Below are 12,431 nucleotides of genomic sequence, written 5' to 3'. Positions count from 1 at the left end.
CACAGACTGCCACCACCACCATCTTATTACAATGGAATCTGGGGATGAAGCAAGGTATCACAGGCATAAAAAACCTCATATCTCAAGCCGTGCCCACCAAAGAGCCTGTCCGCCCTAGCGTAGAAAGCCATCTCCTTGACTAACATATCTCCCTTACTTCTTTGCAGCCCAGCCGATTTACAAAATACAGGGAATTGAAACACATTACTGAAAATCTACTTGAACCTTCACCACCTACCCAACATCGCTACTAAGAATATTTTCTCTGTATTTACACCACGGTTCTCTTGAAGTTGGCCGTGTTGGTTCATACTTCTATTCTATTTTCACAGTTCGTCGTTGCATGAACAGAACAGAAGTGGTCATGGCATCCAATATTGCCTCAACTGACACACCCGCTTCTGGGGTTCTGCCATGCCTGGGTCAGAACCCAGACCAGGTCCTCGGCCAAGACCTGGGGCAGAGAGACCAAGTCGCGAACAGCCAGCTTAAAGCCGTGCACAGGGAACTTATAGACAAAGACGGTAGGTCCAATCTGCGATGTGTGCCTCTGCCCATGCTTGTGTTTATTCCTACTTTTGCTCTTCTCCATACCAACCACAACGAACCTTGAAGTCTCAAGTCACTGCTTGCTTTACCTACTCCCCAAAAATGGGAGGCCAACAACGACAATGGCCGGCCGTTACACCAAGAACGGTCTAGGACATTTCAGAGAATAAGTGGCAAGTGCGTGGCTTATACTGAATGGTCTGGACGCTATATTTGGATTTACAAGTCTCTCTTTTTCTGTTTATGCGATAGCGTTCGATTTCACTACACTGTCTTAGCGGGCGGTAATTATTTCTCGACTTGTGAGGCACTACTAGGCTTAGCCCAGTTTTTCTCCATAACCGCGAGTAGAAATCAATCCTTTTAGCTCCCTCATCTACCATTGACGGCGTGGGCTTGAGATGGGCCCAACTGCTCCAAGACATTAGCCTTCAGCCCCTTGGAATCACCACAAATACCCATCCAAGACCCCCTTGATGTCTGCTTGGTCATCTCCAGCCTCTACTTTTGCTGCCTTTATTTGGGAAATGCACCTGGCTGTGTTTGCCTTTGCCTTTTCTTTCCTACTGGTCCAGCCTGCTTGACATGTCGTGTAAACCTTTGCCAACCCATTTCTGCCTCCACAACCCCAGATCAAGTGTCAGATGATTCCTGCCCCATGCTCCTAGTGTGTGTTGCCTGTGCATTGTACCATTACATTGCATTTGGGCGCAAGCTTACACCCAAAACGGGCTCTCCTTTTTCGAGTCTTTTTATCCTATGTTTGCATCCGAAAGAGAGCTAAGTCTGCGTTGTCTTGAGCGGTAATCGTTGTTTCTGTTCCCAATTTTCTTTTGCCTCTCATTCTCCCTCCCAGCTCGCCTCTTCAACCCCCATCGCTCGCCTTGCCCATGCACCACACCCTCCCCTCGCAAAACTGCAACCAAAAGTTACCGCTTTTCTACACTTAACAATGTACCCTGTCCGGGCTTGGCTCATGGCCTATAACCTTACTGAACGCTCCGCCTTTGACCCTTGCCACTCCACTCCGCCAGGAAAAGGAACAGATCCGTTGTCTTTGCCTTTACCCAAGTCAACAAGAGCCACCGCCAAAGACATGGGCATTGCTTTTGCGACAGCCTCCGCTGTGACCACCTGCGGCAACTCCCCACATGTGGTAACATTTGAAGCTAATGCAGCACCAGAAGGAATTCCACCAGCACCACAAGAGCCAGACACTCTTATCAAGGATACGACTCTTAGCACAGACGCAGACGCAGCCGCTGCTGGCGCTGGCGTACACGACTCCCAAAACAGTGACAATAAGACGAAGGACCAGCCTTCGACTTCTCACCTTGTTGCCTCCACACCCTTGACTTCTTTTCCTCCTGCTTCTCTTTCTTCCCTTTCTTCTTCCCCTCCTGTCGACCTCAAGAAAGGTCTTTATCCCCGCCCTCAGCAAATTCCTGAACCACAGCTTCTCACCTTGAGGCCTGCATTCTACCAACCCAAAGAATTCAACTCATTTGACCACCCTGCGTCACCTCCTCTGAACAACGATTTTGACATCTCCTCCCCCGGTGCTACCACTACATCTGCATCGAACATGATCTTCACCGAGCTCTATCGCTCTCGAAGGGCGACCTTGTCCAAAAAGAGGAACAGTCAGATTATGAACACCACCGCTAACGATGCCTCTACTGAAGACTTTGATCCTAATCTTCTATCCCGCGACAAGAGCAAGCAACGAGAAGCAATTCGCAAGCATCTTGCCAAGAATGTGAAAAACGACTGGAACTTCAAATGGACGCGCACCGATGTACCGGCCTTACCAGTTGTTGTGCGTCGGCAAGTCGCTAATGGTGTCGTAACTGAGGTTCGGTACCATGATCCTGATACGCCCAAACCCGCATCCACCACTTCCCTTGCGCAAGTCCTTCAAGACCGGAAAGTGAAATCCCCAAGCGACGAAACCCCCATTACCTCGCGCGATTCTGGAGAGGAACCCGATTCTGGAGAGGAAAATGAAGATGGCGCCGACGATGACGACAACGAGTCAGTATATTCAATCTTAACGGAAGATGAGTCTCAGTTTAAGCCCAGGCTTGAGTGGGACTCAGAGTTTTCTGCCATCGACTCGATATTAGAACCCGTCAGCAAAGAAGTGATGGAATCTGCATCTCCTGATGAGCTGATGCTCATAAACAAAGAGCGCCGTCGCAAAGCTATCAAGGAAGAGATGACGTGGAATCAAGGTCTTGCCTGCTTCGAAACCAGACGCAATCAGTGGACATGTGCCAGAGTTGCTCGACTGCGACCAAAGCCTACCCCTGCTCCTGCTATGAGCAACTCCCCACCGCCGCACCCGTCAACTTCACCTCGCTCTCCCCGCCGGCTATTCTTTCGACACTCGATTCACAGTACCACCTCGCCTATCTCCCCCACATCAACGAATGCCACCTCGATCAACAGCGATTCTGACGCTGCAGCTAATTCTGCCTCGAAGGCGTCAATAGAGACAGGCGCATCACATCCCACAACCGCTACGGATGACAGCAAGAGAGCAAGCCTGGCTTCGAACCACGATGTATATCCGATTGAAACTCTTCTACCCATTGCGCCGCCGCTCCTGCCGCCCCAGAATCCTATGCGCGCATCCATTACTCCCAAGCTCTACCTCGCCCTTTACGACCGGACCATCACTCAATCCATGACCCCCAGCTGCCCCATCAACCTAGCTGACATGCTCCCTGCATGCGTTGCTGGCTGGATGCGCGATGGAGAGTGGCCACCCAAGACTGTTGCTCCCCCGCCCCCACCGCCAGCGCGCAAGACAACCGACACATCGCCAGCCTCGAGAAGACGCAGCTTTGGGTTCCTCACCACGCGCGAGGACGAGGGCGCAGGGGCGTCCAAGGGGTTCCGAAGAGGCATTCAAAAGGTGCTGGGCTTGGGTGGCGGCCCGGTGGAGTAGTAGAAGAGACAATTGCCGAGTTTCTTCTCCTCCCCCCCCCTTCTCTCTTCTTTTTCTCCTGTTCGCTCTTTTCTCATATTTGCAATACGCGTGGGGTGCTTTGTTTGTTTGTGATATCCAAGTTTGGGGGAGAGGGGCTCTGCTTGCTTGCTTGTTGTTCCCACTCCTTTTCCCTTTTTCTTCTCCTCCTTTCTTCCTGCCCCTCAGCATGTGCAACATGACCAAGTCCCCCCCATCTCCCTCCTTTTGCCTTGTGGCCCCTTGCTCCTATTTTTTTTCTTCCTCTTCTCTCTTTCCACATCCATCGTCATGCTTTTTTGTGTCACTTTTGATGGCTATGTATATGTACCTACATATTAAGTTTGTCTTCTTGAACTATTATGCATTAACTAGTATTTTCGGAACTTTTTATTTTTCTCAGTTATACTTCTTCTCCTGCTTTGTATCTTGTGCCGAACCGAAAGTGTCATGGCATCAGAGTGATCTTAGACCCCCGTCTGGGAGAGAGAGAGGGAAACTGCGCACATATATGTCCACAAAAGGGAAATGAAACTTTGGGGAAAAGGGAAAAGCTCCGGTGAGGACAAAAAGTGTGTGTGGGTGTGTAATGTGTAATGTGTAATATGATAATACATGCCGGTATTAAAACCTGGGGAACGGGAGAGGAGCTCTGTTTGGAGAAGGGGCATTTCTTTTTCTTTTTTCGATTCTTTTTTTATATCATGATTTGTGGTGCATAGATGGAGGAGAATGTATGTTGTATGTAGTTGGGTGGAGAAGATGGTGACATTGTCAGTCTTGAGAATTCATGGACAGGAGCGTTTTTTTTTTCTTTTTCTTGTTTGTGGATACATTTCAAAAGAAAGATATATCGGGGTTTACTTAAGAATATAACTAGGAACTTGGAGTAACTACAACAAAGACAAGAAGAACAACGGAGAACAAATGACGTTAGACGATGAGGACAAAGGAAAAGAAAAAAAAAAAGGGAAAAAGAAAAGAAAGACGAGCTCAACAGCGAATACCTAGCGAGCCATATACACAAATATGGCTACTAAAAAAAAAGAAATCAAAAGAGGCTTTTTTTTCATGTCAACTGCGCTTTCAGCTTTGCAAACTCCCGCCGCATCTCCTCCATTGCTGCCTCTGCTCTATCGACACGCAAGTGCAACTCGCGGTTAACTTGGTCCTGCTGCACCAGCTTGTCCTCGAGCGCGCGCATAAGCGACAGATGGCCCGGGTCTGGGCCCGAGCCCGAGTCGCGGTCCACGCCCACCAGCGTGCCGTCGGCTAGGCCATTGGGTTTGCGCGTGGGCGCGGGTGACGAGCTGGCTAGCCGGCTGTCTGCATCGTCGTCGTGCGGCATGTGGATGTGCAGCGGGGCCGAGGCGAATTCGTTGGCGGGTGTGGGCGGGCCTGAGTCGTACTGCGATGAGGTCTCGGAGTTGGGCGTGGGAGGGGAGCGGGTGCGGAGGAGCGGGGGCTGGAGCGTGGAGGGTGGCGGTGGGGCGAGGGGGTGTGTGTGGGTGGGCTGGTTCGGTGGGGTGGACGGGGAGGGGGTTTCGGGGAACAAGGGGCCTTGGGATTGGCCGAGGAGCGTGTCAAAGACGTCCTGCATGCGGTCTAGAAGCTCGGCGGCTGTGTGTTTCCATGATTCAAAGGTGACGACTTCGATGATCATTTTGTTGCCGCGGGGGAAGGCTTGGATCTTCCACTCCCTCAATGGTTCTTCGTGAAGATACAGAGTTTCCGTCTTGCCTCCGAGGCCGTTAACCAAGTCCAGGTTTTCGACGTGGTCGACATCCTGGTGCACGACAGTGTCAAACCACTCGGCCGATGCCGGCCAGCAGCCGTCGCGAATTAGCTCCGTGATGCCCACGCCTTCATGTGCCGAGGTGGCCATGTGCTGGGCTTGCACGAGCTGCAAGAGGCCGAGCGCCGTCATGCCAGGCACAAACTTGACTCGCGTGGGGACGTACTGCCATGTGGGACCGACGACGGTGTCTGCATGTGGAAAAGCAATATTGCGCCCCGAGACTACTTCGCCAAAGACCACGTCCCGCTTGCCTAGCATGCGGGCGAGACACAGCGCCCAAGCTGCCGTTGGAATGGAGGCAGTGGTGATTTCGGCTGGGCGGCCTGAGATGTCGAATTCTCGCTCAATACAGTAATGTCTGCGCTCAGTCAGCGGTGTCGCTGGCTTGAGAATTGTTGGCTCTGAGCCGCGGAGGAGGTCACGCCAGTACGGCATGCTCTTGGGCACAGCTTTTACTACGTGATTGGCAAAGGCTGAGAACGGCCGCAGTTGCGGTGTCGGTTGGTTTTGGTAGAGGGCAGCTAGTTCACGCAGGATAAGAGGAAGACAAATCTCGTCGTACTGGGCATGTGAGATGCGGAAAATGAGGGCACTCTTGGTCTTTTCGCCATTGGTATTGTAGGCCTGGATAAAAAACCATTTGATAAAAGAAGAGCCATGCGGCATGGGAGAGCGGACATCGACTTTGCAGAGATCATGACAGTAGTCCTTCAGGTCAAACTGCTCATCAACGTTGTGGTAGGAAATGGGCACATCGATTTTGTCGAGAACGGCGCCGTAGCATTTCTGTTTCAAGTCGCGGAAGAAAACCGTGCGGAGAATCTCGTTGCGTTGAACTAACTCAGTGCAGGCGCTGGCCATCTTGTCGGTATCCAGAGGCAGGTCAAAGTACATCATCTCATACCGAGCCGAGAACCGGGGGAACTGCACAGTTCCATCGACAGCAATCTCCTGCAGAGGGCGGGTAGGGAGAATGTCGGTGATTTTCCAGTGCTGGTTTTCACGCAACGATTGTTGAGCAGCGGCTTTGACGCCGTCTAATTCCTTCATAGGAATCAGCGCAAAAGGAACAACTGCTTTGTTGTTGGTGTCACTGTCTTGAAGCTCCTCCATAACATTAGACATTTCATAGAGAGTGCGGCTCTGGAACATCTTTGCCACCGAGAGAGTGACGCCGGCTAGGCGAGCTTCAGAGACCAGCTTCATGGCCGCTATAGAGTCTCCTCCTAACTGGAAGAAGCTATCGCCAAGTCCAATTTTGTCTTCGGGCATTTTTAATACACCAGCCCATAGACTACGGAGTTTGCGCTGCTTGGCTGATGTCACCAAAACTAACTTATTCTTTGGTATAGCTTCATTAACCGTGGCAGGTGCAGAGGTCTGCTTTTTGTCTCCCTTGAATACAATCAGCCCTCTCTCATCAATCATGGCCAGTTTGCTAGTCTTGAACAACTTGCTCGGAAGGTTGGGGGATATGTCACGAAGAGACTGAGGGGTTTTAATTTGCGACAACTTTCCGTTGTCAAAAGCTCCGGAGTTTTGGTGCGCACTATCTGGAACTTGGATGACGAGCTCACCAACACCACCGACGGCGAGGAGACGGGAGGTATCGACCGGGTCAACAATCCACGCAGATTCAACATTGGGGTAGACAGCAGTGATGCTGGAGATGGCACTTTTGCTGAGGCCTTCTAGCTGCTTGATATCTTCATCCATGAAGAATTCGATTTCATGAAGAGCTTTGTCGCCTGCTTCAACCATCTGCTTGGCTACATGGGCAAACTGGCGTAGAGCCCTTGTCAAAACCCGAGACCGGACAGTCTTCTGGTCGAAGCTAGCCATGACCAAGAAACCCTTGGGATCTAAGGAGCATACCAGCATCAAAGAGAAGGTGTTGAACTTGAGCGATTCTCTTGCAGCCTCAGCTTCACTAGCAGGCATCAACCGATTAGCCGGGTATGCTGGCCGAGAGTCATTCGCGTTGGTCGTATCATCAATGCTTGGGTGCATGACTAGTCCTGTTCGCAGTTCACAGGCATGGAGAGCATCAGGACTGACACGGCGAATATTTTGTAAGCCAAAATGTTCATGGGGAATTTGCTGGGTAGCCATGGCCTGTATATCACTGAGATAATTCATGACAGTAGATTGGGGCTGAACTTGGATGCGGACCGGAACAGTCGTGATCATGGGGCCCTCAATGCTCTCGACACCATTGATGGGCGCATTGCGGCCAGTCAGCGTCTCGCCAAGGACAACATCTAAAGAACCCGAGTAGCGACTTGCTACCAGAGCCCAGGCACCCCTAACCACAGTAGCAGTTGTGATAGTTGGCAGTCTAGACCCGAGTGTCACATACTGCTCGAGAAGAGAGTCAGACTGCACCTGATAAGAGGGGTACGGGAGGACAGGGAACTGAGGGCCCGTCGCGTCTTTGAGCTGATTCTTCCAAAACTTTTCGCTAGATGAGCGGTCTGTCGTTTGCAAATAAGCAATGAAGTCTTTGAAGGACGCAGGCTGTGTGGTGTCAAGGTCATCGTAGGCGCGGTTGATGCGATCGACTACGAGAGGCATGCACCAACCATCATACAGAGCGTGATGCATAGATAACACGAAATGCTTCCGGCCGTTGTCATTAATCATAGCATAACGTACCAGCGGCTTGCCTAGACCCATGTGATCATTGCGGTCTAAGGCTAAATATTCGTGCAGATCGTTCGTACAAGTCGTCCACTCAACGCCCTTGTTAAGGACTACTTGGACCAGGCCTTCACCGGGAAGTTGAATAATTCGAGTCCGCAGAATGTCGCAGCCCATGGTAGCTTTGTTGAACGCCTTGACGATGCGGGTTGCTATCTGATCGCTCTCGAGCTCAACAACACGCTGAGCAACAAATGCCTCTTCGACTTTAGCCGTGAGAGCCATAAGACCCTCTTGGAGAGGGGAGCATGGGTAGATATCAGCGATCTCGTCCATAGCGATGTCGCAGAGCTCGGAAGCCTGCAGCTGTGCAGCAGCTACATCGACATTGGGACCGAGCAGAGAAAAGGGCGATACTTCTGTCTTTTTGAGGTTATCAGAACTGATGAGCTCAGCATGGGAGGCCATTTTCTGTAGAATGGGGTACTGGAAGATGGTCGCAATGTTGAGTTGAACCCCGTTTTCGCGGGCCAAGCCAGCCAGTTTCATGGCCTTGAGAGAGTCGCCGCCTAAGCTCATAAAGTTGTCATATAGCCCGACGTTGACGTTCTGGCCGAGAAGAGTCCGCCACAAATTCTGCAGTTTCTTCTCCATCGTGGTTTGAGGAGCGGCATGGTTGTTGTTATGTTGGTTACTACTGGCGTTTGAAACCCGTAGGCTCGCTAGCTGATCACGAGTCATCTCGCTACCAATTTCTCGGAGTCTTTTGCGGTCGATCTTTCCCGACACAAGTGAGGGGAGACTGTAGAGTGGAATGAAAGCAGCGGGAATCATGTATCGAGGTACATCAGTGCCCATGTTCTTGTCAACGTCAAGAATAGCTTGACTCATTAGATCAGTGAACTCGGAAAAGAGGGATGTTGTAGCAGACAGGCGATTTTGAGAAGTGTGGCTGTTGTCAGAACTCGAGGCGGATTCTAAAAAGGCCACAAGAATAGGGTCAGCACCGCTAGGCTTGATAACCTCAGCAGCAAGTTTGACGCCCTGAGGCATAGCCTTGCGTAGATGGAATTCAACTTCGGCAAGCTCAACTCTCTGGCCTCTCAGCTTAACCTGCTGATCTTTACGACCCACAAACACAATGGAGCCGTTGCGGCATGGGTCGTACTTGACGAGATCACCAGTCTTGTAAAGCTTTCCGTATCGCCCTGGGGTATTCTTGTTTCCTGCTCTGAGCCAGCTGGGTGCGTTGATAAAAACTTCGGCTGTCTTTTCAGGCTCATCTAGATAGCCTAATCCAACAACAGGACCCTCAACAATGAGCTCACCGACCTCGCCAACGGGCATCAGCTGGTCATGATCATTGGGATCCACAATCCACATGGAGCCTCCAACACCATAGCCTAGATTTGTACACTCGGCATTGACTTTGTTGTTAATGGTGCACCCCACGGTACACTCTGATGGGCCATAGGCAATAATGATACTGGTATGCTTGCTCCAGTCAGCAGCATCGCTAGGCGACACAGCCTCTCCACCGAGACCCATGACATCGAGAGACGGTATGATATCAGAGTCGAGAACACGGGCAACGGAGGGAGTCATGTGAGCCATATTAGCCCGTGTCTTGCGGATAGCACCACTCAGGTCATTCATACGCTCGGCATCAGTAGGGATACACAAGCAACCACCCGCAGACAGTGTACAGATCATGCAATCGATGCTGACATCAAAAGCATATGACGCAAAATCAAAGACTCGTGAGGAAGACTGGTAGTTAATCTGCTCACTGCGAGGTAATGCGCCGCTTGTGTAATTCACATGGGAGACAACAACGCCCTTGGGCTTTCCAGTACTGCCAGATGTGAAAATGACATACATGGGCGAGGTTGGTGGAACTTTTGGGAGAGTTATAGAGAAAGGATGCGGACTTAAAAACAAGCTGGCGTCTAGAACCATAACTTTGGCATTGTTGGAGATTTTGACACCTAGTTGAGCCTGTTGGTGGGAGACAACTAGCTGCTTGGCATGGGTCTGCTCTACGATCGTTCGGAGGCGACTTTCAGGCTGCGCAGGGTCGGTGAGAGAAAAAGTTGCGCCGGACTTCATGACTGCCACCACTGCAATGACAGTCCACTTGCACTTTTCAAAGCACAAGGGAACAACGTCACCAAGTCGAACCCCGTTTTGAATCAGAAGAGCAGCAAGTTGAGTGGAAAGCGAATCTACCTGAGCATATGTCCAGTTGCCATCCCAAGACTCTACCGCAAGAGCTTTAGGCTCAGCTCTGGCCTTTTCGCTGATGATGTCATGCATACAGCATGAGATTGTGGCAGGAACGTCTTTGTTCCACTTCCATATCAAGTCGAGATCAGTAGGTCGAGCACGAACTGACTGGACAACTGTAGTAGTGCTGCTGGCTTTGAGAATGTCGCTGAGAACGTTGGAAAAGACTTGCAAACGGAGATCGCTTGCTTGGGGGGTTAAGTTTGGGTCTTGTGACACAGAAACTAGGAATATGGAGGTGCAGCGAGGGTCGGATGAAATTTGGATCTCATAAGTCCACTTAACCAAAAATATCAAAGTCAGCTTTCGTACGACATTGGTCATTGGCCTTGTGGTGATGATTGTGACTTACTGAGCCCTGAGACTGGCCATTTTTCGAAGCCGATTCACACAGAACAATTGTCTCGGGGGTGGGGAAAGGAGAGGGCCGGTATCTAGATCCAAGCTTTTGTCTCAGGTCCTCGAGGCATGAGGCCAAAGAGACGTTACGTGGGAGATCAATGATAGTTGAGGGCACATTGTCCTGCTCTTTGGTATTGTTCAGTTGCGATATCGTCTCGCACACGAACGAAGGCAACGCCGAGTCTTTGTCAAAGCAAAAAGCAATGAGCCAGGCCAGAACGAACTGAGCGCGGAAGTCGGATATAGAGGCATTGCAGTTGAGGTACAGATTTTGCTGGGAGCGGTGGATAGCACTGTTAGTGCCATTCTCATCAACTGGGGCCATTGTGAAGGAGAAGCAAGAGAAACGTTGTTCAAAGAGAGTGACACGACGTGTTCGGGTTGGCAGTGAATCTAGGAACTAGAAAGTATATATGTCGCGGATAAATGGCGAAAAGAAGATTGGAACAGTGTATCCATCGGCGCAAGAGGTGCCACAAAGAGAGAAGCGAAAGCTACGATGGGAGCAAAGGCGTCAAGTAACCACACTCACTAGTGGTCATGCTCGCCCGAGATTTGATAAAGAACAATAGCCGGATATGGCTGCTCAAAAGCGTCTCAGTGGCTAATGTGGGCTGACTTTCAGGATGCCATACTATAACAGATGCTCTGTGAACCCTCCGGACATCTAGTGACACTCTCATATCGCTATTTAAAGCGTTATGCAAACAAAACCCACCCATGGCACGGAGACATAACGCTGTCAAGTAAGAAGGCTGTTCTCACTAACCGGCTCCATCCAATTGCCTTTTCTGGGACTACGACATAAAGCAAGTGCTTGGAAGCTGTAGTGGGGGACAGGTTGGGATCAGGGGCCAACGGGATCGGTTCGCCCATGCCACTCACTGCCTCAACGTTGCGGCCCGATTTCGGAAGCCAGGCACATACAAGCTCTTTGTCAGAGCCGACGAGGAAACCCTTTCAAATACAGGCATTTGTTTCGTAATGCGGGTTCTTCTTCCTGGGTTGCAAGTATCGCCGAGGCGTAATCAGATGCTGGGCCGAGTTAAATGCCGAGTAAGAGAAAAGGCGCCAGTGGGTGAAGGATCCGAGACGAAGAGTAAGGTCAAGACGAAGGCAAAATATCTTTTTTTTGATCAGATAAAAATTGCAAGACGGCATGTATCATCAGTCGGATCGATTGGGCGGATGAGGATGTAATTTTGCGGAGGATGAAAAGGCGAGGGGAGAGGCAGAAGGAAGGAAGGAGGCCTGTACACCAGGTGAAGAAATTTTCTCAACGAGCCCTCATCACATGATTGATGGTGGTGCAGAATAAGACAACTGCTTAATGTCCATGGAGGACTGTTGTGTGTGTGGAGAAGCCTCGATGTGTAGAGCAGTTGCCTTGATTCAAGACACAGCTTTTTCGTGCCTCACTTCCCACTTTGCATCGACAGCCGGCCGAGGAAGGAGCTGAAATCCTACGTCTTCATTAGTTGTCCAGTCAGTTAGTTCTTCCTTCCTTTTGGTTCCTTCCTTCATCATTCACGGACTAAATATCACATTACGGCAGCAAATCTTGGACACGCCTCCGTGAGGTGTGGCATTTCTTCCGTGTCTGAATTGAGACAGGGTAGACGACCTTGCAGCATGCTTATGGCAGAGTTTGTGGTGATTTGGGATGATGGAACTTTGGCGCCCGGCTGATCCTGGCGGTTTTACGGCGCCCAGTATGAGTATTTGCTGAGATGAGTAGAGAAATACACACTTGATCAGGCCCCGAGACAGAGGCCAACCTTGCAG

At 50.7% G+C, this 12,431-nt stretch overlaps 2 protein-coding genes across 2 annotated transcripts; one reads left to right on the top strand and one right to left on the bottom strand.

Moving 5' to 3' along the window:
* Window positions 1–1,501: 1,501 nt before the first annotated feature.
* Window positions 1,502–3,502, top strand: BROUX77_002773 (uncharacterized protein; the record flags this gene model as incomplete). Its single annotated transcript, XM_073747350.1, has 1 exon — window positions 1,502–3,502. The coding sequence occupies one exon, from the start codon at window positions 1,502–1,504 to the stop codon at window positions 3,500–3,502; it is 2,001 nt and encodes a 666-aa protein (XP_073607855.1).
* A 1,087-nt stretch (window positions 3,503–4,589) lies between these two features.
* Window positions 4,590–10,971, bottom strand: BROUX77_002772 (uncharacterized protein; the record flags this gene model as incomplete). Its single annotated transcript, XM_073747349.1, has 2 exons — window positions 4,590–10,523; window positions 10,597–10,971. 2 exons carry the CDS (start codon window positions 10,969–10,971, stop codon window positions 4,590–4,592), a joined length of 6,309 nt encoding a protein of 2,102 aa, XP_073607854.1.
* Window positions 10,972–12,431: the final 1,460 nt, after the last annotated feature.

The sequence above is a fragment of the Berkeleyomyces rouxiae genome (genome assembly GCF_048999995.1).
Source record: "Berkeleyomyces rouxiae strain 22BRR77 chromosome Unknown BrBRR77_ptg000002l, whole genome shotgun sequence".
Taxonomy (NCBI): Eukaryota; Fungi; Ascomycota; class Sordariomycetes; order Microascales; family Ceratocystidaceae; genus Berkeleyomyces; species Berkeleyomyces rouxiae.
This window is presented reverse-complemented; position numbering and strand designations above follow the sequence as displayed.